This window comes from Hirundo rustica, chromosome 6 (genome assembly GCF_015227805.2).
Source record: "Hirundo rustica isolate bHirRus1 chromosome 6, bHirRus1.pri.v3, whole genome shotgun sequence".
In the NCBI taxonomy this organism is placed as follows: domain Eukaryota; kingdom Metazoa; phylum Chordata; class Aves; order Passeriformes; family Hirundinidae; genus Hirundo; species Hirundo rustica.
The window spans coordinates 15,937,219-15,963,790 of record NC_053455.1 but is presented as its reverse complement, the minus strand read 5'-3'; the positions used below and the strand labels follow the sequence as shown (position 1 = coordinate 15,963,790).

The following is a 26,572-nucleotide window of genomic DNA, read 5'->3' as shown; positions in this document are numbered from 1 at the left end:
AGCAACCAGAATGACTAAGAGGTGTCTGTGGGGCCAGCCCTTCCTCCTGTCATCAGGGAAACAACTGCAACACACTCAGGCAGTCATGAATTTCATACCCTTACTTTTGGATTTCTGCTAAAAAAGCCCCAGCTTTACAGAGAAGAAACAAGAAGCAACTCAAAGCAGCACAGAGCTGAACTTTCGACAATCCCCAAGGTGCAAACTTTCATCTATCAATTCAGTAAAACTAATTCCACAGGGTTTTACCCTTTCCATTCATCCCAGCACTAGCTGGGCTCTGGGATCGATCTCTCTCGTAGCAGACAGTGTTCACAAAGCTGTTCATGTTCCTCCTGTCTTCACCTAGCTCAACTTTATATAAAAGTAGCAGTTACATCTCTACAACCACCTTCCTCCATGTGGAGCTACCCAGAACTCTCTCCATTCTGGTGATGTTGGTTTGGGTTTTGTCAAACTTCATTCTTTTTTGCGGAGATGAGGTAATTTTGCCTGTTTTAACATACTGTTAGAAAATAACTCTGAAATATTTCTGTATCCTGTCTCCACCTGTAAAAAGGTGAGGACAACCGGAAACTTTCGCGGATCACTTCACAACCTCTAATTTTGCCGTGCTTGTCCTTTACTGAGTCACTTCTAAGGAGTGGCACCTTCAAGTGTGAACTCTGTTGTTGCTTTTAGGCTGGAGTTTTGGGGTTTGTTTTGGGTTTTGTTGGTCTGTTTCTGTGGGTTTTTTTCAGATGACCTGCCTTATAAAAGTCTTACAGGGACAGATTAACTTCATAATCCATATCATAGAATTAATTAACTCTCCTTCATTTTCAAGACACAACATGTCCAACATTGTATTGCACTGTGGGTGGATGAAACCGTCAACTTTATTTTTATTCACAGGCAATTCCTGTACTCTGTGACTCCCCACATGTTTGTGAGTATACACAATTAATTAGAGCATACTGGTACTAAATTTACAGCATTAGATATTTCTGTTTTTCTTTGGGAAACAGTGATTTCTACTCACAAAGATTTTTACTGTTCAACATTTAACTGTGCTGTCCATATCAAATAGCTCCCAAACGCAACTCATTTCTTTAAACTGTTAAACCTTAAAGAACAAACTTTGGTTTCTTCATTCTTCAACCAATCTGCAAATTAGTCACTGTAATGGAATTCATTAACTTTTTTTTAAAGTTAAGAGTTAGCAAGAGTATTAAAAAAAATTCCAGAATTAATGACTCAATGTTTAGGTTTAGGATGGATTTAGCAATCACATAGGTGGCTTGTAGTGCTCATCCAGAGATTCGTAAGAGCATTGTGCTTTGAAAAAATTATCCATCTTGAAAGCTCCAGGTGATCTACCAAAATGCCTCTCTCGAAGCAGCAGGCTGTCAGCAGGTGGGGATGCAGGGGAGAGCACTGGCAAGTGCTGCACTGCTCATGGTCTGGCGCCTCAGCTCCCAGCACAGTTCCAGTACAGGGGCTGACTGTCTCCAGGTTGCATGCACATAAAGTCTGGATTATGACAGCTATGAAAAGTTATCACTTGTAGTAAGGGTTACATTCAGGACTGTTGTTTCCATCAATACCCAAGGCACACTTGATTCATGGCCAGGCATATTCTGCAACAGAGAAGAGTAATGATGAATAACTTTTCAGGTACTCTGCTCTCAAACTATTTCCCAAACTGACTGCAGTGGGCTACAATGAGGACTGGAGGCAGCAGTTCTTCACCTTCTGAGTTGCACTGGCACACTGTCTGAACTACCAGTCCATGCTCACATTCCCTACCCTTCTGCTTTCTTCTCTCCCTTTTACTTCTCTTGCACGACTCACAAGCTGGGATCCCAAGCTCTACCGCAAACTCCTAAGACAGAATTCGAACACCACGCTGCCCTTGGCCCTACTGCACCACTACAGGGGTCAGCCTGGACCATTACTTCCCTGTTTGCTACCCCACACATGAAGGACATAGCACCATATTCCCTTTCTTTACCAGAACCCGGCAGTGCTGTGGCATTTTGAGCCAGCAGCTGAGGGGATAGCACAGCAAACACAGCAGCTCCCAACCTGGCTTCAGTGTAAGCTCATAGAGGAGCTACAGGGCAACGCCCTTGCACCAGTCATGCTGTTTTGTTTTTGTGTGGTGCAGTGGGATCCTCTGACTGGCTGTCATTTCCCCTGAGGCTCAGTATGGAAATTAAAGGGTTATGGGGACATGGATCATTCTGAGTGGGAGGGAACTGGTAACGATGTTTGTCAAAATAAACAGTTCTAACTTTAGAGTGATTTACTGACAAAATGATAAAAGAGCAGAACAAGTGAGAAGCTTTTAGGATTAAGCTTTATCTGCCTATTAGCTCTCATTCTTTAGCCACAGTTAAAACTACAGGGCATATCTGGGAGCCTCATTACCTGTCAGTGGGGTATCCTCCTTCACAAAGGTTGACCAAGGCATACAGTTGTCTCAGTGCATACTCATACTGAAACAAACAAACATTGTTAATAATTCCAGTGATGAAAAGCAGGTATTGTTTATCCAGACTAAACAGTGTAAATAATTTAGAGATGCTATAATATCCAAGGTGTTCAACTGATGATCTAGTACTAGGCTAAGTGGATTTTTGTTCTGCACACTTTGCTCTTTAAACTGCAGGCAATCCAGCAATTCAACTTCTTTGAACTTAGGCAAACTCAGCTGTGCTGCATATTGGCCTAGTACACAAGACCATCTAATGCATTACATTCTTATAATCCCACAGAACAAAACCAAAAAAAATCCACTCAAGAGGCTATCTTGCCCGACATCAGGACTTTCTTATTCTTATCTAAACAGTCTGACAACAGGACTTGATCTTCAACTGGAATCCCAGGAAGAGCAAACAGTAATAAAGCCCCAAAACTACAAATTGGTTTTCAAGAATTCAGCAAGACGATGGAAATAGCAGTGAGGTGACTGCAAGGAATTATACATAATGTATCATAATACAGAAATCTCAGTGCACCAAGATTATGAATTCACAGTGGTGGTGCTTGTGTTTCTGTTTTGTCAGCAGAGATGTTTCAAGCAGAAATACAACATGACTTTTTTAACACAAGGATTTCTGGGGAGGGAACAGCACTAACTAGTAAAAATTACATATTATTTTTAGGGTTGTTTTTAGTAAACTTCCTGCTTACCTCAAGGTAGTAGAAATGGCTTCCTGCTTCCAAAAGCATTACTTACCCTTCCTCCAAATCTAATCTGTATGACTGCCCCAAGGTAGCTTTTTAATAAAAGCCAATTTTTGCAGATGTGCCTATGACTGTGCTAGTTTGTCTGGCCTGTTTATCAGGTTATATCCAACGAGTGACTTACCACAGGTAAGTGCCAGTTAAAGCAATGAGCTTTGAAGTGGTTCACTGCTGACTGGTAACAGTCATAATTGCTGATGGTCAGTCTGTCTGACAGAATCTGCTTGGTCTGTTCTGTTGATCCTGTTACTACTGTGACTATCTTCTGCATGGATTCTTGGATGAATTCTTTCACCTGGGCATAAAACAAAAGGAACTTAAAACATGCTTTTTCTAAATCCAATTTAAAGACTTTGAATGAAATTTCTCTTTCTTTAAACCTCCTTTAACTTTTAGGCTCTTTAGGGAACCAGATTTTGCCATTTATTTTTTAGTATACTCTCTTGGACTTGCCTCTTAACACTCAAATGAAAACTGACAGCAAGTCAAGATTCCTGGAACCCAAAAATCACTTACCACCCTTCTACTGTTTACCAGGGAAAGAAAGCCACCAATACTGACTTCCATTCTGCAGGAGCTATTTGATTTAGGATGTTTCAGTTCTACTGAGACATGAGTTTCTCTAACACCAAAGATTAAGTCTTCCCCACAAGAATCCCAATGGATGCAGATGAGGAATTTCCTGTCAATAAAAGCAGTGAGATCGACTTTTGCATTTGCTTACCTTTGGCTAAATAATCACTACTGAATGTGCCTTGTGGAGCATATCACCGAACTTTGAAGGAAGGATAAACCATCAGCAAGAGGTTACCAGTCTGAAGAGCAATTTTGTTGATTTTCAGGGATTTTCCTTCTGCCATTGCTTAGGATAGAAATTAATCTGGCCTGATAAGCAATTATTTTTTCTTTTCTTACCTCCAGGTACACTTTCATCTCCGCAGCAATCTTCTTAGCCTCAGAGATGTCATTGGTAGCCATCAGCTTTCGTTTCATGATTGCAAAGGGCACATCAGGACTAGGCGTCAGGTCATAGTGTTCCACAGGTGGCAGAGAAATAGGCATAGCTTTCCTCCCCATGCCCTGAAACTGCATCACCTTCATAGAGGAGATGCTCTGAAGGATAAAAAGTAAGCAGATGGAAACTTAATCACCCTCAACAGGTAGTTCTGTCTTTGTCTGCCATGCAAACCTAACTCTCTAAACTTGTTTTATTAGAGAAAATAAAGGAGATCACAGGGTTGTAGGTGTGTGTGTCTGTGTGTATGCATATGTTGAGTTTTTTAATACAATGAGATAAAGGCTGCCAAAAATCAGGTAATTTTTATTTCCAAAACTCACTGGGGAAAAAAGACTACCAAGTTAAACAACTGCACTTTTTTTTAACAAGTATTTAATTTGTTGCATAATGGCACTACTGTAAATGCTGCATCACCTCTTAGCTCTTCTCATTTGAGGGATCATGGCATTTTTTAATATTTCACTAATATTCATAATATGCCTGGAAGTTGTAAATACCTTTCTTACACTTTACTGTGTCAAATCACTGGCAGAGCTTGGAGGAAAACTTGTACCCTGATTTCTTGGATTAAAGCATATGCAAGGCTGATTTCCTTTAGTATCAGGATCATCACCTCTTAAATACTAAGAGGTCTTCCAAGAGAAACAGCTCGTGACTAAAAATGACTAAATCAACCCTGCCAGTTTGCAGCTGTTTTCTTTTGGGTTTGTTTGGTTTAAGGCATGAAAGTAAAGGGTATGAAAGGCTTGAAGATCTATTAGAGCAGGAAGCCCTCTCAAATACATACTCTGTTTCCATACTGCATCACATGGCTGGTGTTGGTGCGTTTCTTCACCAGCTGAAACTGCTTGTGGAGCGTTTCTTTTCTCAGATCCTCCTGCACAAAGAAAGTTCCATGAGGTCAAAAATAGTTAAACTCAGCTATTCTGAAAATGCAAGGGAAGCTGAAAAGGGTCTGCCAGTAGGCAGAAGGAAGTACAGGGCAAGAGCTATACAACTTTTCAAAGACGTAGAAATAAAAACTGAAAAGAAGATTTGACAGCATATTCTCATATTGCTGTTAGTAATCTCATTTCCCAGCAAATGGGCAAGAAGGGAGTGGACTAGCATACAAATCCCAGATTTGTTTCATTAACACTATTCTCCATTATACCAACAAGTGGGTTAGCCACAGTGCCATATTTAAGCACCCCTGAAGGAGACATACAACTTACTGAACTGCCCGATTTGTTTAACACGTTTGGAGATGTGGTCTCAGATTAGCATATAAAAATTATGTGAATTTGGAACTAAAAGTTAGATATTTTCTATCTTATAAGGAACAAAAGACAATGATATTTCTGCAAGTTGGTATTGGAAGTAAATTCAGTGGTTCAAACAAATAAAGACTGTATACATGGTTCTGAATAGTAGATAAATACTTTTATCAACTTAATTTGTTGATTTTGGTCTCACATAAAGCCAAATATTTTCAAAAATCTTGTAAAAGAGCTATGTTTAAAAATCCTAGTGATCTTTTTCATACATGAAATGAAGAAAACTTGTTTAACTAACTTACCATATCTGAATCTTCCATCCAATTCACACTGTACCAGTCCCCAAGATAGGTCTGCCTTTCATCATCATAGTAACATGCATAAGATGACTCTTTGGGATTAGCAGCTGTTGTTGCATAAACTGTAATACAAATAGTAAGGTTTTTTAAATTTTTTTTTTTTTTTTTAAATCTCCCCTCCCCCCTCCATCATTTAATACTTAGCTGCACATGATATATTTATTTAAATGTGCAGCAAAACTGCCCGGCAGTGGTGTCTCACAGCTGCTTTGCTACTCAATGAAACTGAGAGCAAGAATTTCACACCTATTAGCAGTGCTGAGGCTGAGAAATGTCTGTATAACCAGGGCAACCACTTGGTTCCTGAAAAGAAATACTTTTTCAACTTCTCATTTCCAAGAAACAGAAAGCCTTTTCAGTCCTTTGTAAGACTCTATAAAAAGGAACTTCCTGTAAATGGAAAGCATTACCTTCTTGTGCTCACCTGCTAAAATTCTAGATAAACATGCCTTGAATCTGTTCTTGTCACAGTCAATACTTGTTTAGGTCTGTGACAAGTTGTGATATTTAAGTCCAGTAAGTTAACTGGTTGCTTACCATTGATATTATCAGGCAAATGATTCATCATAGATCCAGACTCACATGCTTCAATGTAGAACACCATCTATAAAATAAAAAAATAAATCAGAGACCTTAAGAAATTCCACAAGGAAATGGAGAAAAGTTGTTTGGTGCTTTTTAGTTTAGCTAGTTGGCCTATACTGCTATTCTTGAAACAAAAGCTACGCATATAATGCTACAAAATAAAAGACAATTTTTCATTTTCAGGAATCAAACTCTGTAGAAAGTGGAAAGAATAACAATGAAAAGGTATTATTAATCTCTACAGAATCCACAGGGATGTACTGACTATTGTACGAATCACAGATCAAATACACAGTCACCCTACAGGCACTGCAATGTATTAGTATTGAATGTAGTATCGCTGGAACTGATGCCAACTGTGCATTCCTAAACACAGCCAGTTGTAGCAGACATTGCCACAAAGAGCTGCTCAAAAAAAAAGCGCTAATAAAATGTTAAAAATATTAATTTTTCTACTTAATAGTACATGTGAATAAATAAATTTACAGAATTTTCTGACAAGAGGTAGTCTTTTGAACTATATTAATAACTGTGAGAAAAACATGAGGTATATACAAACTTCCTGTAATAACAGTGAAGTCTGATGTGAACAAAGGACAGGAAGAAAGAGTCAGGTACAAATCATGGGGGAGCAGCAGTTTCAGATATTGTTTTTCTAGTCAGAATACAGCATTAGCAAAAAGCAGCTAGACTACATGTCAACACTGACTGCAAAAACAAGCAAGCTATTTATGGAAAATTTGGAGCAGATCAATCCTTTTAACTGCAAAATCCTAATGCAAGTGTAACTGCATGTAACAGATTCTTCCTACTTTGAGCCAGCTCTCAAAATAAAAAACATCTCTCTTCCGTGCCAGCTGCCCTTTTTATTTCAGAGCTTCTTGCTATGCTTGGTATGCCCGTTTACCTTCTGGTATTTCTTGTGATGATACATGTACCAAATAGTCTTATTCAAATCCTTCACATGAAGCTGTAAAACAAGAAGGCTTGTATTAAAACCACTTATGTTCAACAGACAAACAATTCACTTAAGAATAAATACTAACTGTTGTGAATATGTACACTATTTTCCCAATAAATCTATCCAGTCCTTTGCCTTTCTGAAGTATAACATTCTAGCATTTACCACTCTGGAAAAGATGAGTAATGGTCCCAGAGGATATGTATGATGCACCAGAAAACCAAGTCACACCTGTGTGACACAGCCTGCTTGGACCACCAAAGTCCAGTGAACTATGGAATGACATAACTTAAATTTCAACTGGATGTCACAGATTCTAACTGGAAAAATTCCAAAATACAGTGATGAGTAGAATAATGCTCTTTTTCGGCCTCTCCCCTCAATATAGAAGTGCATTAAATATTCTCATATTTTACATTTTTTAGTTATTATTTTAGTATGTCACTAAAATTGTGGGGTTTATGTTATTCCCAAAATGCTTACATCATCATCAGGAAAAGCCAGAAGTCCTGGAGCTCCATGGTCAGTGAAATAAACAAACACATGGTCTTTGGGACCACTGTAATGAAAAAATTGCAAATAAAGTCTTTTTAACTACTCCAACCTAATCTTCAATACAACAATCATCTGCTTCTCAGTGCCAAGACATGTCAATATCTGAAAATAGTAGAGCTGAAGCACCTCCTCCTCCTCCTCTTGATAATATTTTTTTTTTCCCCAAGTATATTAGTTTGGATCCTTATTAGAGGAGATGAGGGCCTGCAAAAGGAACATCATAAAGGGATATAGGCTAGTCCCTCAAACATGGAAAATATGGCAATCACATTTCATGCTCCAAACTGTAAACTGATTGTGAGACAGGGGCTGGTATGTAGGGTATGGTGGAAACAGAATTGGTTTTTAATGGCTGTGTGAAAAACTGGTTATACTGTAGGCATTTATAGAAGTCTGGTAAAAAAAGGAATGCTTTTAAAAGTAAGTTATGCCAAGGCACCAAACACAGGGATGAATCATAAAGACCTCTTTGCTAAGACCCTTAGGTATGTGTAAGGACTACTATGGGCACACAGCCACACAGATCACCAAGCAGCGCCAGCTGACAGCTCCATGAGGAGCGGATGCACGCACACACGCACTCGTGAGGCCAGAGTGGCTCTGCAGTCAGTGAGCACTGGGCGCTCACAGGCTTTGACACGCTCACCTCTGTGCAGTACGGTTTGCTGCACAGTCTGATTCCACTCTAAATCAAACAGATCATGTTTGGGTGATAGAAAGGCCTTGCCCTAACAGCCTGATCTGCAAAGGAATTTTCCTTTTAAACAATATTCAGGGACAATTAAATATAAAACATGTAAAAAGATCAGGAGTGTCCAGGCCCTCCTCTGTTCCTCTGTACCAGAGTCCAGAAATCTTTACTTCCTTTTGCTCTTTCCTCAAAGCAAACAGGTACAACTGCAGCAGCTAAGGGAACATTGTCCAGCCTTCTGTTTGGCCAGGAACCTACTGGCTAGGAAGACCACCTGAAAGTCCATCTGGAAGCCTCCCAGGGAAAGGATAATTGAGTTCTTGTCCCACCCAACAGCAAAAGTCAGGACACTTGAAAATTCAAACAGAGCCCAATAAAGAAGGGTTGGGTGCTACTTTTTGGGTTCCTGCTCTTGATCCTAAGTGCAAAAAATTTGACCAAGGTGGAATGCAAACAATTAAGACTTTTATTTGTGGGTTCAAGTTGTCTTCCTGAGTACATTAAGAGACTTTGGCCCTCTGCATAGCTACTCCCTTATTTGAATGGGAACATCAAGTTTTCACAGGTGAGGTGTGTCCAGACCTACATTCTTTTAAAACAAAAATTGCTTCATAGTCACCTCTTGACTCATTCCAGATACTGGAAGAGCACAATCTGGTAATGTGCAGTAATTCATTAACATTTTGCTTACATGTGTTGCATACATAATTTTCAACCTCAGCTTTTAAAGATGAAGTTTAAACAATTCAGAGCAATAACTTATTTGACTATTGTCCTGCTCCTTTTTTATTGTTCTCCTCAGTGCCAGGTTGGGATTCTTCTGTTCTGTTTCTTTGCTATGCCTCTAAAATCAACTGTCAGATGAAGACAGACTTCACAGTTTTTCTTTAACAAGGTTAGCCCTTTCAAGTGGTCGAATGTAAGTTCTTAAAGGTTTTACAGTAATTCCTGTACACAGAAAAATATAATATGATATAGCTCTTTACCAATAGTGAGAAATACAGTACAACTTAGTAAGAAGGCATCATACTTTCACATCTCAAACTGTATAGAAGTAAGACGAATAACTGACACCAGATATCCTTCCAGGAAGACCTCTTATTAGGCCCTGGAATATGTTAACTACATTCTTGAATCATCTAAATTATATAAGCCTTGATAATCTACCATGAATTATAAATCTTACATTCTACTTAGCCAGTCAATAATTTATTATTCTTTACATATTAGAATATTGCCAAACTTAGCATCATTTGTGTAACTTAGTTTACAAATAATTTAAGCATAATACATCACTTACAAGTTTAATTGCTCATATTACTTTTTCAGTACCAAAGACTTTTTTTGCATTAATTATAAACCATAATTCCATTTCATTAGGAATGGAATTAAGGTTTATATTTAGCCTCAATAACTGTACATGTGCTACAAAGCCCAAGGCTGGGATTAGCCATGCAATTCTTCCAGCTGATGAGCTGGTTAAGCTCTCTCTGTCCGTCTGCCACTTACTGCTAAGTCTGGCCTGAGTTTGACCTAAGTCTTCAGCTGATCAATAACACTATTCATGTATGTTGAAACAAGCCTTAGAAAACCCTTTCCAGAGGTCTCCAAAGTTTAGCCACACTCTCTTAGAATTGCCATTCTTGCGGAAGACAATAGTCTAAATAAAAAATACCTTCCTACTATCCTCTAGAACTTTTCTACCTTATTCAGTCAAATATCAGCAGTTGCCTTCCTGTGATGCATGGATTAAGAAACTAGAACTGCTGTATTTGTAATGTGAAGGACATGGAATTGCCATCAATAATTTTGCTGGATTCTCAAGTTGCTCTAATTTACTCTATTCTTTGGTTGAAATCAGTGTCAATTTACAACTACCCATGCAATTATTTTCTAAATTAAACTTCTCTTACCTTTTCAATACTTTTCCTGATCCCACACCTTTCACTGCTTCCCGATCTCCTCTGAGAACCGCAAGAAAATTCTTAGGAGTTACATCCTAAGGATTTGAGAAGATTAAAGTTAAACAGGATCATAAAAACTACAACAAAATCTTCAATAAGAAAGATGGCTTCTTAAAGTTAGAATCCATGCATGGATGACAAATTTAGCTGGCCAGCCTTTTCAATACATCTTTATCTAATGACTCATTTGGCTGCCGAATCATGAAATCACTGAGCAACTGGACTACTGTAATGATTTAATGAAACAATTAGTTTTACATAGCTGTTTTTCAGATTGAGTTATAACTTTGACAGCCCAAGACCTTTCTTCCTTTTGTTTCATGTGTTAGCTTGGAAACAGTGTAAAGGCTCACTTTTGTGACCAATGCTTTACTTCAAGGATCTATTGTCTATACTCATCTTATGAACACCGAATTTCATGCCAAACCATGCAGGTGAATAAACTTGATGCTTTATACTATGTGCATTTTGGAGTGTAAGTTACAGGGTGAAATAATTAATCAGACATTGGATAATGCTGAACCTTCCTTAGGGAAAGGTGTTTTGCTCCTACCTCCTTTGTGTAGTCCTTGGGCACTCCAGCATACACATCTGAGCCATTAGGTCTATTGATGACAATGCCTTTGGTTGGATTTCTTAAAGGTAAAGGGAACATAAACAGGAATAATTAGCCACATGCCATGCAATGACCATACAACAACTAGAAGCCAGCTCACCTGAGAATACAGGAACCTCCACCATATGTCATTAAGGGATTTCAGAATATAAAGGACTTTGCACTTCAGTTAGTTACATATGTTTGTCACAGGTGTCCTTACCCTCAGAGTACATTCAAGTATTCTACCTCAGATCATGTCAAATAACCTGAAGATGTAGGTGGATGGTCTTTATCATCTCTCTCCCTGCAGTCTTGCTTTTATTCCCCTTTACACTTTGCTCCCAGTGCTGCTGTGCCTGCAATGTGCCTGTAATGTCTGCTGATTTTGGGGAAAGTTGTTCCAGAATTAGAGGCTGTATAAATCAACTGTTTCATACAGAAAGCAATGATATGCTCCAGACAGTTACCCAGAATGGGACCTGTACCCATCTTCACTGACAGTAAATGCTGGGAACTAATCTGACAATATCCTCCCAAAAAAAGCCCTGGAAGTCACACACCACCTCCCCTGCGTTCACGAGTTCAGGTGATTTATCTGCTGCACAGTGTTATGCCTGAGATAAAGATCCCTTACTCTCATAACAAAGCTCTGCAGTCCTCGGTGCCACAGCTGAGCTGTGGACTAAGGCTTAGAAAGCTCATTTCAAAGGAGAATTATTGTGCTGATGGCTGACATATCTACTCACATCACAGGTGGGCTTTTCTTTCAAAACTACAACAATCTCAAAACACACTGGTGACTATGGCATGTCTGTAGTAACCATACAGTTTGTGACCAGTATACATTCATCACTTACTCTTCGTTATCAGCAATGTCATCATACATCATGACAATGATCTGCTCATCTGGAATTCCATTCCGATGTACAATCTGGTATGCATGGCACACATCTGCCTGAAATTAAGCACATTTTCATTACTGTTTTAACAGAAAATTTACCTTTCATACCAGAAGCAAAATAGCTTCCCAGGCCTAAGAGCAGGCTATTGTCTAAAACAAAGTGCATTGCGACATAAGAGACTGAGGGTTGCCAGAGAGCTGAGATGCACAGGTTAAGCCAGAGCTCGTTGCCTTTCTCTAATTAGGAACAGTTGCACTAATAGTAGAGACTATGATTAATATCTCTCCCTCATTACCTATTTTGATTTCTTATTTAAACAGAAACCAGAAGTTACTTCAGACTTGGTACAAATTATACAAACAAATAACAAATTTTACATTAAGTACTCAGCAATATTCTGCATTGTGTGAGAAAATCAAAATAAAAACCTGCAATCACAGATAAATCCAAAGTGTGCCAATCAAACAAAAAGAGTTGGATTTCCACCAGTTTCACTTAGTTCTGCACCAAGCCTGCACAACTAAGTACTGAAGACTGTCCTTGACTTAAGCAAGTATTGTTTACCAATCTCACCTGTGCAAAGATTTTATTAAATCCTGCTTTACTATGAGATGAGAATTTGTGTTAAGGAATATTTTTTTTTAATTACATATTTCTTACTCTGCAACAACTTCAGGGCACAAGAGATTTCAGTGGAAAACAGAATTGCAGAATTTCTACTCAGGCTCTTTTCCTGATTTGTACAGGATATGAATAAGCACATTTTCTTTGCAGAACCATCTTCCCGTGATGCAGAAATAACAATACCCATTAAAGTGATATTACAGTAAATGCAGAACTCTATCAGAATGATAACTTCTTAGTAACCCCAGCCCAAATGATTCTCTTCTTTAAAACTTACAGTCCCTGAATGCCCTAATGGGATGTTAACAAACATTCCTAAACTTGAGAACTACAACCCACCACATGCTAGTAAAAGCTGTGCAAGTTTAATGGAAGAGATCTCATCTAACAAATGCACACTCCAAATGCAGGCAAGAAGCAAGCTTTAAAGCCTACTTGTGTTGAACTAACCTACTTTGCTAATTTGGAAAAACCAAATCAATGTGGTTTAAGTGAACCAATGTCTGTTCAGATTACTTAAGAGTACTAGTGATTTTGATTAGTTTAACCAAAAGGACACTGTAAAATACTGTAAGTTATAATCCTTGGTCTTCTAAGTGCAGATGAAACAGAAAAGAGAAGATAGTTGCACAAGATTCTGTGAAGGGTGAGGTACATTCAAGGCTAACGAACTCTCCGACAATAAAATCTCTTCATGTGACTAACCCTGAATGTAAACTGTTCTTACTAAAGCAATTCCATTTCCTATTTTGCAGGCCAACAGCCTATGTTCTCTTCCACCTATCCCAGACAATTTCCAGTTAGTTTTCCATCTCCTTATATGTCATTATACCAGCTGCTGCCTCAGCAAGTCAAAACACTGAGGTTAAACCGTTAGGAAGGTATTGCATATAATATGAAACATAAGAGCACAAGTTTGACCAAGTGCATATTTGATTTTCACAAGCAACCCAAGCAGAAGGTGAAGAAAACACTAATCAGGGCTTCTCTACACTGCTAAAGAGTAGATCATAGATCCCTTCTCACTCTCTAAATATCCCACACTTCTGTGAGGCTGACAGGAACTTCTATAGGTTGACAACACACAGAAATGCTTAGACATGCAGTGATATAGTATCACCATATTCAATCAGCAAGTGTCTGTGCTCCCACAGACATGTGGGTGGCCAGTAAGGACTTTAGAGGTATTTTTAACTGATGCCAAGTAGCTAAAAGAAGTTAAACTTTGTAAATGCGTATTATCAGCTTTTTTTGGTTTCCTCTCCTTCCTTCTGGTTCATTTGCTGTTTGCTCAGTATGTCCTGTCTTAGCAAATAGTAGTCATTAGGAAACACCTGACTGCAAAGGAAGACAGATCAATGTAGTCAATTCCCTTCAATCTTAACTTATGCCTGTTTGGGGATTGTCACAGCCTTTTAAGGCTTTTGCTAAGGGAACAGTACCTGCTGCTAGCACAATGATATCACCAGAAAGGCTAGAGCAGCAAAAACATGTTTCCTGCTAAAACTCCATTGATTAGGTAGGACAATTGTGAGTAAACAGTCAGGGTTTATTGCATAGAATTAGTTGACCTAATTAGTCATCTTTGATATTGATCATGACTGGTCCCTGTGTACACATAAAAAACCCCATAAATCTCTATAAAACCAGAGTAAAAAAAAAAATGCAGCTGGAGAAGGGAGGTGTATGTGAATCCAGAGTATTTCCTGTTGATGTGTAATTGCCTCTCAAATACTGCTATTTGAGCCTGTTTCTCTCAGAAATATTTCTGGCATATCTGTACTTGCAAACCACTCTAAAAGAGATAGCTGTTCACTTGTTCCAGATCTCTTACTGGTATTATTCTTGCTGGTTTAATATGTGAACTGTATGCTATGAGCATTTACTGGATAAATTGTCACTAAATCATGTTTGTGTAACTATTAATGCAACTGTGATTTGGGGTAGGGCATCAGCTCCCTCCACACACAGGAAAAGGTGCAGCTGTACAGCTCCTGCTCCACAACTGACCTCATGGGCAGCTCTAAAATGCACACTGTTAAGGGCATGCTTTAGACCTTTCACTCCCTGCTTAGTCTAAAGCTTTTGCTATATCAGCAAATTTCAATGGAAGATCTGCTTAAATAATTAACTCCTGGATTTTGAAAGCATGGGGATCAGAGAGTGAATTACCCTGTTTTCCTGGCACCACCCCTATTTTACTCTGCCATATAGCTGTTTTCACATTTGAATGGCACAGCTTTTAAGCAAACTGCTTGGGGGGATTTTTGGAAAAATCAAGTTGTTTCTGACACAAGCTGGCATAAATAGTTCCTAAAGGGAAAAGCTCGGACTTGTGTGAAATTGGTTACTTTTTGCCTTATGACTGCTAGGTTCATGGCTGAAAGGAGCATGATTCCCATAACAGCTGTGCTGAAATGTCACAGCCTAAACAAGAATGAACTCTAATATATAAACAAAGTAGAACGTCTGAAATGCCAGCCATGTATTACTCCTTTGCTTAAACATATCAGTGAATTTGCCCAAAGCTGTAACTCTAGCAAGAATTTAGAAAAGGTTTCCTGAGAGTTCAGTTTAAATTTTTTAAGCAAGGTGAAGAAATGTTAATTGAAGGCATGCAGCCAAGGCATCTTTAGTGTCTGTTACCCACAGGACAGGAGAATTTACAACTCTCCTGGAATAAGGTACTGCTCTGGCTGGTAGTGTCTAGAACCCTGAATAAATACAGTCTCTGACCCACAAAGCTCAGTAAGTATAAGACTAAAAGCAACAAAAAACCAGACCCATGTGTACAAATTCTTATTTTTTTAATTTTGATTTTTCCAGACTTTTTCTGTCTGGTATTTCTCCTGAGGATGCACTCAAACTCCAGTAAGACTCTTATTTCACATCAGGCTTTTCTACAGACTATGTGGTTTTGAGTATCCAGGAAGCATGGGTCTGTCTCTTTTTCTGATTTGATGTGAAGCCAGCTTTGATTTGAGTTAGCTGGTATGTTTATCTCACAGAAGAGCCAGACTATTTCTTCTAAAGAGAACTAGTTTGTTGAGTCATTCTCTAAATCTGTCAAAAGCATTTAGTATTGCATTTGCCACTAAGCCACTGCGTATGCCACTAAGCTTTCTAGAAGTATTTTACCCAGCTCTTTGTGCAGTAGAGAGCTGAGCCACTTTTCCTAGGAACAGGGGGAATACCCATGAACAGCAGCCAGTCTGATAATAGAAAAGCTGCTGCAGAGAAGAGTAACTGCTGAGGAGCAGAGAGGAGCACACTGATAGCCCTTCCACAGCCCAAGCGACTCTAATCAAACTCCCTAAAATAAAGATAAAAACACCAAAGAACCAAGAAGCCACAGGCATAAAGCAAAATACAAGCTAGCCCTGCAATGACAATGAGCCTATCACACTGTGCTCTACACTACACAAAACACTTAAAATTTACTTTAGGAGCTTGATGAGATAAATGTGTAAGACAAGTTTAGATCATCCTTATTAGGATGAAGTCCCAGTTCAGCCATTACAGCAGAAGCAACTGCCTGCAAGGTGTGAATCTTGCTCATATTAAGTGAAAACGGTGTGGTTTTTTCTTATATTTTCTATCCTTAGTTTGTACTGATAATGGATCCTGACCACTGACAGCTAAATAAACAGACTTAGGCAGAGTTTCAGATTCCTTGAGGTTACAGGTGCAAACTCAGTGTTTCCTGGGTCTGCAGAGTCTTTACAAACTTATTATTCCTGGGGTCTGTACAGCATTTCATGTATGAAATGAGGTATTTCTGAATATGTAATCTATTTCTTCTGCTTTTGTGGTTGCTCAGTCAGATGAACACATTTACCACCACAACGATTGCTGCTGCAGACAATGCAATACATTTTGACTGTGTTGAAGCAGACAGCATGAAAAACAACGGGAACTCAAAAAAAAAAAAAAAAGTAATAAAAACATGCAACATTATGTATTAACTGTACCCTGGACGGCTGAACTGAGCAACTGAAACTCAGAGATGCGTCTGCTGAGTTCTCAAATTACAAAGGGACATTAAGAGTCCTTAGTTGCATGTAGGAAATAGCAACAAGTCCAGTAATAAAAAAAAGCCACATTGAGTAACTACTTACTGGAACACATCTACAAATCCACTTGTACACAGGCTACATCAGAGAAGTTCTGGGGAAGAAGGGTGATGGCCAGAGTGAATTAGAGTACAATGCATTTTCCTCTGCAGTTTCTCCCTTAGAAAGCAAAAAATTACACAAACACGCAATCCTGGAGCGCTGCTTTGATTTCTTATAGTACAGCATGATTCTACTGAACAATACCATGTGTTTCTATGTGTGTTCACTGGGTGTTCACAGAAACACAGAAGTGAAAGACCAAGTCCTATTCCTGGTTCTACTGTATGTGACTTGGGCAAATAATAAAATTATTTAAAATGTTTTTGCTTCCACCTCTGGAAGGTCAGGAACACAAACACGCGAAGACATGCTGACCAGTCTGCATAAAGTTTTCAAAAATGTGTTAGAACTCCTCAGATTTCAGTAGCATCTTTCCTCCTCTGAAGAACTCTCCTAAAAGTCTCTATTCTGCTTGCCTTGCTGGGAACAAATTTCTCCAATTTTTTAATACCCTTGTCTGGATGACACTTCATGGCACACACAAGAGGATTTGCAGTGACTAACGGCTGGGTCTGTCTCACCGCATAGCACTCCTATCACACATACTCACTCCCACCAGGCCCTTAAGATTGACCACAAAAAGCCACTAGGCACAACAGCACAAGCTCTTGATGTGCTGCATCTTGTGGGAATTCAGCTTTTTCTTAACAAGTTAAGATGCACTGTATCTTACTCAGGACAGGCAAGTAAGAACCCAGACTCATTCTGAAGGATCCTTCATACAGATTCTTTTATGATGCTGCTTTTGTAAGTTTAATAGGATAACTATTGGTGTTCTAATTTTCTTATTTCCAAATGTTAATACCTGATGCAAGTGGTAGTTTAAAATACAGAGATTTCTAGTATTTAAATTCAAAACAATTTGACATGGCAGATATTTTCCATTATTAGTTGACATTATCTCCAAAAGTAAGGTATTTAAAGAAATCCTGTTCTCATTTTCCTAACATTGAAAAGGAATTACTTAATAACTATCTGCAAAGCAAGACCACACTCAAAAGTTAATAGGCTTCTGTGAAACTGGCATGTTCCAAAGACTCACTCACCATTGGACACAAATTTCCAAGTGTGGATCTCATGTTCTTCATAACCCTATTTTACCTGGCAGATACACTTGCCATTGAAGGCTCACTGACAGAGAGATTATTAAAAACTGTGCCCAGGCAACTGAGAAAAGGAATTCTCATGAGCCACAGCTTCAAAATTGTAGTTTTATTTAAAGAATGAATGTTGTGGTATTAACTCCTCCTGGAATGGAAGGGAGCCAGCTAGACTGGTTATACAGCAATAGCAACAAAAAGAGCACAACTCACTAATTAAATTTAGACACCCCAAGACAGGTAGTAATCAAGTACAGCAGTAGCATTTTGGTCATTGTTTCCACTTTCAACTTTAAAACTCTTCTTTAAGATTTAATTTGAAATAGGAATAGTTTATATTAAGGCTGTAATATTCCAACTATGATTATCAGGTGATATCTACAGTGTAAGGAGATGGCAAAATCCCTAAAATTTGTTTGTCAAAGTGTTGAGCTAGCACTTGCCAGTAACAGGTTGTTCTTCAGTTGCAACAAGATTGTCAGTCTGAGTCATTTAGTTTTAAGCTCATCACTGTGCTGGAAGTTACAAACTGATTGTGAGCTGAGGAGGAGAAACACACACAAAACCCAGGGTGTCCAACACACAGAAGGCTCATTTGTTCCTCAGTTGACCAAGAGGATGAAGCCTCTCTGCATTTTACAGGCAGTTACATTAAAAATAATAAATACTCTAAAAGTTTCAGCTTTCAGCAAATTAGCCTGTACGTTTCATACAACTCAGTTTTAAAAATGCTGATTTTGTACACTAGTATTTAACCAACAATACTATAATAACCTATTTTGCTAACATTTAGAAATATATAAATGTACACATAAATCAGAATTAAATTGATCCTGTTCTCCAGGAAAGCCAAGTTGCAAGTTTAGAGCAAAGATGGCATTTGCCCAGATTAATCTGTTTAAGGGATTGGCCAGCAATTCCCCAATAGGAAAACACTGCAGAAGTTTCCTGATTGCTGATTATAAATCTTGAACTTAATCAGAGTTAAGTTACTTGGGTTTAATCCTGTCCATAGTGACACCCACACTCACTCCACAATTTCACAACACACTGGCTTTCCCAGAAGTTAGACTCAGGAGTTCCAGTTCTCTTTCTTCCTGTTTTTGCCACTCACTTTGTTGCCTGCACTCTGGTGCACTACATCTTCGTTGTGCCAACATAATTCTGAGGCCATGCTGTTGAACACAGTCAGCAAACTGGTTCAGGTTAAAAAGAACCCCCTTCCACATGTCCTCCACTCCTCAAAACACATAGTGCATTTGCAGCCTTCAGAGATTTTTTAACTAGGAAAAAAGGAAGCTTCTCATAGCATAATGAAGAGAGGAAAAAAATGAAAGAAACATGCATGTGTCTCAAAACGAGGTTTACCTCTAGATACCATTTGTACGACTGCAAGTTGGGGTTAGATCCTCTAGCTGACTTAGTAATAGAGTATTTACCCTAAAAGGCACAGGTGTCCCAGGATGCAGAAGTGTAATTAGAGGAAGAATACTTATCTTGTAATGACAGCTTTTTCAAGAGGTTAGAGGCTGGAAAAAGTTGTATAAAAAAAAAATAAATCACACAGTAAAAGGGAGCAGTGGAATAGAATTCTTGGGGTGGTAACAAGAAGAACTAAGAGCAGGTTCTGAATGAATCTTGTAGCTGTTTTCTTTGAAACTTCACACACACCTGGGAGTCTAGAAGCAGAAGCACTTGCTCAAATGACAGAAGGTCTAAACTAGTCTAGACGATAGGCAGCTATCACCTTCCAGCAAGTCTGGGAGCTGGCATTTTCTGGAGCAGGGACAGCATCAACATGTGGAACCAGCAGTCCTTACCTGGTGGCGATAGTTGTACCAGCCATTTGAACCTGCAACAATCACCACCCAGTGCTTGCCTCCATCTTCAGGTTCTTCCATGGGGAATGTGCTGATGCCCAGAGCACAGCCCAGCAGCACAACTGCTTTCAGTATCATCCCTCTTCTATTTACTCCACAAGTAAAAGAAAATTTTCCTAATGAAGAATTTTGAGAGAAGTAAATGAGAGGACATCAGTCAATAAACAAATGCAGAACAAACATCAGCAGTAACACAGCTAGAAGCATTTCTTGCTTGTGGGGTTTTTGTGTTTGTTTTACAGACCATTTAACCCACAGTACAATTTCTGGTCAAATCTTCCTTTAGCACCAAGCTGCCACTAGTTACAATAGTTTCTTGTAAGCTTTCAAATCTGCCTGAAAGTAATTCTGAATAGGAAAACCAAGTTTTTCAGCTCCCTCTGGTTGTTTTGTTCTACAATAGCTGGCAATGAATAAGTCTCAAATCCAAAGCAAGCCTCACTATCAATTACTTCACAGACAAAACTCTTTCAGATTAAAACTATTCTCTTGGTCTCTGCTTATGTGATTCCCTGCTTTCCACTCACTGGCAATTAGCCCATTATTACTGAGTCAAATCCCAGGTGATGTAGGATACTAAAGACATGGAGAAGTGCTGGGGAGCTGGAAGGTCAGAGTGTCACAAAAGCTCTCTGTGCCCACAATACTAAAGAGCATAGAAAGAGGCTGTGTCACTGCTCTGCACGAGATACAGCCCTGACTGCTGCAGCTGGGGGGGAAGTGCAGGCTGTGAGAGCCTCACACTATTTCTGCAACCTGTTACGCTAGTGGAGAGCAAATGTGAACCAGTACCACATGAAAGAGCAGCATTTTTCGCTCAATGGTTAAGTGTTTGCACAAGGTGCAGTGAGAAAACTGCATCTGAGCCTGTGAATGTCAAATTTAGAAAAGCAGAGCACAGGGGAGGTTTGAGCCCATGCACAAATGGCTTCTACTTTCTTGAGAGGACTAAAAGTAGGGTCCCTGCTAGTGAATGTCCTGAGCACCTTGATTGTCTGATAAAGCATTTACTTTACAAGTAAACTACCTGGCCATATCTAATCACAGGTTTAAGGTCTACTTTTGGAATTGGGGTTGGGGGGGCAAGGAGGTTCCACTTAATGGTCACAGTCTCAGGTCTGCTGCATCAGATGTGAAACTCTTAAAGCAAACTCCCCTGAAGAATTGCATGCTCCTGGCACATGCATAAAGATTCCACATTTCCTCATGCACTGAGAGATGGAATTTTACACCCACCTACTCACAGAAACGAGACCCTGGAAGTTAATCATTGCTGCTAAGTATGGAAGAGGTGTTGTAGTAAGAGGCAGAGTAGTCCACTTTAACATGGCTTTCTCTGGAATAAAACCTGGAAACCTCCAAGCCATTTAACATGGTGACAAGGCAAAATGTCAAAAAAACCCTAAACCAAGCAAGGTATCTAAGTCAGTCTCAGCACTCCAGTCAAAACTACCCATCTGCAGCCTCTCAAATGAAGCTGGAACAGAGAAACAGCCAGCTCTTCCCCAAAGCAGCTGTGCTAACCTAACACATAGCATGGATCCACTGGTCACTAAGATTTAGTCCTTCAGGCAGTATGAAAAAAACATATATGCATGTATTATACTATATATTTACATATATAGAAGTTGGGGGCTTTTACCCCTTTTAGTGGAGCCAGCACAAAGTAAAGGAAGTCATGACAGTCAAGACAGAATCAAACATTAACTGTTATAAACTGCTTCTTCCTAAAACTTATCTTTCAGCAAGAAGCTACTCCTGTCACTGCCTGTAACACTTGGAGCAAGAATAATACACAGTAACCTAATTTAGGGTTTGTTGAATTATGAGCTTCTTCAGCACTCAAGTAGATATGAAGGAATAAGGAGATTTTTTTTCGTTAGATGGTTATATTCTCCCATGTTGAGCTGGAATTGTAAAGTTTTGTCGTTGTTGCCAAGGAATGTGGCTTTGTATGGCAACTCTGCCAGATCTATCTTGTCACTTTTTCAGATGATAAGACAAACAACATACTGTGCTAAAGATGCTCTGTGTGTACAACATCCATAATACCTGCCTATTCTGTTGCCTACCGCCTGGCTAAGGTTCAGAGGAACCTGTTTAGAACTTTTGTAAACTGCCACAATATGGCACAGGCCAATGAGCTTATTCATTTCCAACATTTAACTTCATGTATACCTAACTCTTGAAATATTAGGCAAGAAAATTATTGTTTAGACAATTTGCCTATAAATCTTAACTGAGTTTGACTCACTGGAATATTGAGCTGAATTTCCTGCAAACAAATCCCTCAGAGCTCAGCATCTGTCTCATAACATTTCTCTAAGTATAACATGAATTATATTTACATTAGAAAAAAAAATAAAATTAATGGTTCAAATAATTGCTGGAGATCCTTTCACATGATGTTTACCTCTTTGAGATACCATTCACTAGAACCCAGGGCACATCAGCTGTATTGGTGCCAGCTGTTCACTGGGCCATATAACATGATGGCTGATTTCAAGGGAGGTGCTGGCACACAGACATCCATCACACGACAACAGTCACTATCAGTTACTGATATACCAGGCAACTGGAAACAGTTTGCTGGGATTGTCTTTCCTGGTGAGTTCACACTCCTGGACAATACCAACAAGGATCTACAGTTCCCAGGACCCCAGGCAGTACCTGTGAGCAGGCCTGTGCTGTGCCTGGTACCACAGCTGTGCCACACACCAGCCCTGCACTCTGCCTGCAAACAGCCCCTCGACAGAAAATCCCTGGGCCAGACCAGGAACAGAGACTTACGCTACCAGCCCCACAACAGAAAATCCCTGGGCCAGACCAGGAACAGATACTTATGCTACCAGCCCCTCGGGCAGTCCCTTCATGAGGGATTCAAGAGTCTTCCAGGTAGTACAAGGGTATCTAGGTCCTCACCTTTCTCTCCTCTGCGAGACAAAAGTTGTGACTGATGCGTAACACCCAAGGGAAAAAAAAAAAACAAAAACACAGAAATATTGCACTGTACTAGCAAATCATACATATTTTGTCATGGATTATTTAGAATAGAAAAGAACCTCCTCTTTGGTACAAATTAATGACATTATCTCTCTTATCTGTCTTTTGCTATACTATAATTAAATCAAATTAACACCAGAAAGAAGGGAGGAAATAAAAAAAACCCCAGACATACCACAATGGACTAATAAACCATAACTAATAAATGCTCAGCTCCACAAAGTTCTCTAAGCAGCACTTAAAATAGATTCAAACACATGTGCAGTGGGAATGGGTCTTCATTGTTTGTTTCTAACTAATACTTTAAATAAAACCCAAACTAAACCCAACAAAGCACAAACAAATGATGATCAAACAAACACAGTCAGGCACACACATACTTCTACTTGTTTTAAAGAAGGCCTCTGAGTGCAAATGGGCCATTTAAAAGGCTGTGTTCAGGGTTGCCGTTGTATGAGTTCTTGACCTACAGCTGAGAAGAGAAAGTTCCCCATCACATGCTTTGTCTTCAAGTCGTATTGAGAGAGAGCAGCTCAGCTGACCAGCTTCCCATAGGTGCAGAAAAAGCCTTTCTCTGAAGATCCGTCACATGCAATCACTCCTAAATCACATGCAGATGAAGACTATGTGGAAAAACTAAAAATTCACTATAAGATTATCTTGGAGCTTTGGTTGATGCACAAAATATAAGATTTGATCAGCTCTGCCTAGTCCTTCTGACAAAAGAGTTAATTAACTTTGCCTTGAGACCATGCCAGGATCAAGACCCATCTCAGACGCAGTGGGTTCAGCATCAGACCACCACGTACACGTGCACGTAAGGCTGCCACGCAGTTTGCACAGTCTGCGGAAGAAGCACATCCAGAACTGGGTGGCTCTTTCCAGAACAATTCACTTTTAGAACCAGTCTGTCCTGACAGAGGTACTTTGACCACTTCCCACTAGATAGCTAGCATACATCTCTGACTTGATAAGAGAGGGATGCTTAAGAAAGACTACATCTGGAAATGGCTGGCTGATACTAGAAAAATTTTCTGGCCAACTGCCTGTTCCCCAAGTTCACAACTTTCCTTTGGGAAACAGTCCCTTAAGATCAGTACTCTTAGAACAGGATAGCACTCTAAAAAAAGGGCTTTGAGTTGATCAAAGTATTTTCCACTAGCTTTCAAAGCAATATTGACATTTCAGCAGCTTGCACTCCAAATACCTTAAGCACATTCTCCAAGAACTATATAAACAGAAACCGTATCTCTATTTTACTTGCATGAGAAGTACACTAACAATAACCTTGCTGAAAAATAACAGCCTTAAGCCGATCAGATGACCATTAAAGCTTTTCTATGAAGTCTTTCTTAACAGCTCATTTCTTAAAACTACAAGCCTTTCAGATTCCTGAATCAAGCCACAGTTTCTTTCTCCACAGAGTGCTTCCATATTGCCTGCCACTGTAATACTTAGATGCTGATTTCCACAAAATACGTGACAATCTTCCTCACAGGAAACTATCCACAGTTCTGTCAGCAGTGCTCCAACTACATGCTGTGCTGGCTGCTACACAAACAGAAGCACCTAAACCTGTGATTAGACCCCTGCACAAATAATCTGACTTTTTTTCTGGACTTGTGTCGCAGAAAGTAAAAAAACCTTTATCACTATAAATTCTGACTAGGTACATTTTGAAGGAGATTATGGTCCCTGTTGCAAAACATTTCCTTACAAAGTCTGCTAGTCTGCCAGTTCTATGAGCTGGCTTAGTATGATTAGAACTTGCAGTAAAATTTCTGTTTAACTACTGAACATCTATAAGCCATTTTTACTGTAAAACCCCATGAATTTGTAGTTAACTCAGAGTGATTCTTAATGTTAAATAAATGCATTTAGAAGTAATTATAAATAAATTTCATCCTTCTGTTTGCAGGTTTACTTTTCTCATCAGCAGATATGGTACAATTTACCTGAGGGTAAAAAAAAAAGCCAAAATCATTCCTAGAATGGTGACAAGCTAATACACATGGTTTATGGGATCTTTTTCTTTTCTACATATTTCAAAAAACCCAGATTCAAATCTGGCAAACCTTAAGGCTTCAATAAAACTGTTTCTGCTATCTACTTTCTTATCTGTCTGCAGATGTACAAAGCCTCTACCATCACATTCTGATAGTAAGAAAAAAGATACTGCAACACTGCTTGAGTAACTTTGTTACATTACTTGAATTGACACGGGGGTTACAAGGGTAAAAGAGTAAGTTAGGTGAGGGTAAGAATGTCTGCCCAGCAAGCATGGAAATGTTGGGAGCACGGAGAGAATAAAAATTCTGGGGAAGTTATCACACAGAAATTCCACTGTAAGATTATACAAGACTCCTGCACTCCACATGGCTTTTACTACGGTTTATCTTAGCATTTCAGATCTTGACTAGAATATTTGGGTTAACCCCCGAATACAGACACCCAACACAGTGTTGTTCCATCCTAATTGGGAACTAGTGGTGCTACTACCTCCAAGCAGCACCTCATCTTACGGCAAGGCTGTCTACGAGCTATAAATAACCAACCACAGCGCAGCACCTTTCAGGCACCACCAGCTCGCTGCAGAAATCCCGTAAATACTTATTCTATCATTTTCTCCCGTTAAAAATGTATTACTGGTAATTAAAACTAAGCTGTTGCCACTACATCCTCCCCCACTCCCCGCGACCTCCCTCCTCTCCTCTGCCAGTCCTCGGAAGGAGCCGCTCTGACTCCTGTCTCTCTTCCAGCACGGAGGGATCAAACACAGTACCCGGGCCAGGTGCGCCAGCCCCTGGGCCAGACGGAGCGCCGGGCGAAGCGGCGGGGGCTCGGCAGCAATCGGAGCCCGGGAAAGAAACCGGCACCCTCGGCCGCCCCCCGCACCTGCGGCCGGGCAGCGGAGCGGGCCGTCCCCTGCTCACAGCTCCCTTGGCTCAGGCGTACCCCGAGTCCCACCCCCCGGCCGGAGCCCCCGGACAGCGCAGCCCCGCCGCCCTCACCGCGCCGTGCAGAGGAGTCGCCGCCGCGGCCGCTGTGATTGCTGCGAGCGCCGTGCGGGGCCAGGCGACCGCGGCGCGCGGGGGGGCGGACCCGGGCACGGCCAATCGCGGCCGGGCGGAGGCGGGGCCGGACATCCCCCCGGCCGCACTACCAGCCCCAGCAAGCCCGGTGCCCCACTGGCTCAGGCGGTCCCAGGCTCTCCGCGCAAAGCTTTTCGGGATTTGTAGTTCCGCTGCCGCTGAGTGAATCTCGTGGTCCCGGGTGTCCCAGGAATCCCGGGAATCTCCTCTCGCGTGGCCCGGGACCGCGCTGCGGGCGCGTCGGGAGCCGCCGGGAGCCCTCCGGGTGGTGGCGTTTGCGCGCGTTGGACTCGGGATACGAACAGCGGCAGCTGCGCCTTCCCGTTGGAACTGCCGCGTGTTTTCGGGGCAGGATGGAGGCAGGAGGCCCAGAACGGGAAGGCAGAGGAATCTGCCAAAAGGAATCCATGAAATGACGGAGGAAAACGAAGGGCGGCGCGTGGTGTGTCAGCAGGGATGGCCGGATGGCGGAGCGCTGGCTGCCCCCAGCTGCGCGGGCAGGCGCGGTCCGCAGGGCGGCTGGGGCTGTGGGTGTGCGCTGACACCCCTGCCAAGTCCTCTCCGTTTTTAATGGGAGA

At 40.5% G+C, this 26,572-nt stretch overlaps 1 protein-coding gene across 1 annotated transcript; it reads right to left on the bottom strand.

Moving 5' to 3' along the window:
- Window positions 1-860: 860 nt before the first annotated feature.
- On the bottom strand, window positions 861-26,001 carry LGMN (legumain). The gene is made up of 14 exons (XM_040067235.2): window positions 25,914-26,001; window positions 19,840-20,015; window positions 12,076-12,173; window positions 11,174-11,255; window positions 10,570-10,655; window positions 7,894-7,969; window positions 7,357-7,419; window positions 6,402-6,468; window positions 5,808-5,926; window positions 5,037-5,126; window positions 4,147-4,344; window positions 3,356-3,526; window positions 2,413-2,480; window positions 861-1,619 (listed from the first exon to the last, which is right to left on the bottom strand). The coding sequence occupies exons 2-14, from the start codon at window positions 19,975-19,977 to the stop codon at window positions 1,580-1,582; spliced, it is 1,296 nt and encodes a 431-aa protein (XP_039923169.1). The 5' UTR covers window positions 19,978-20,015; window positions 25,914-26,001; the 3' UTR covers window positions 861-1,579.
- Between the last annotated feature and the right edge of the window lie 571 nt (window positions 26,002-26,572).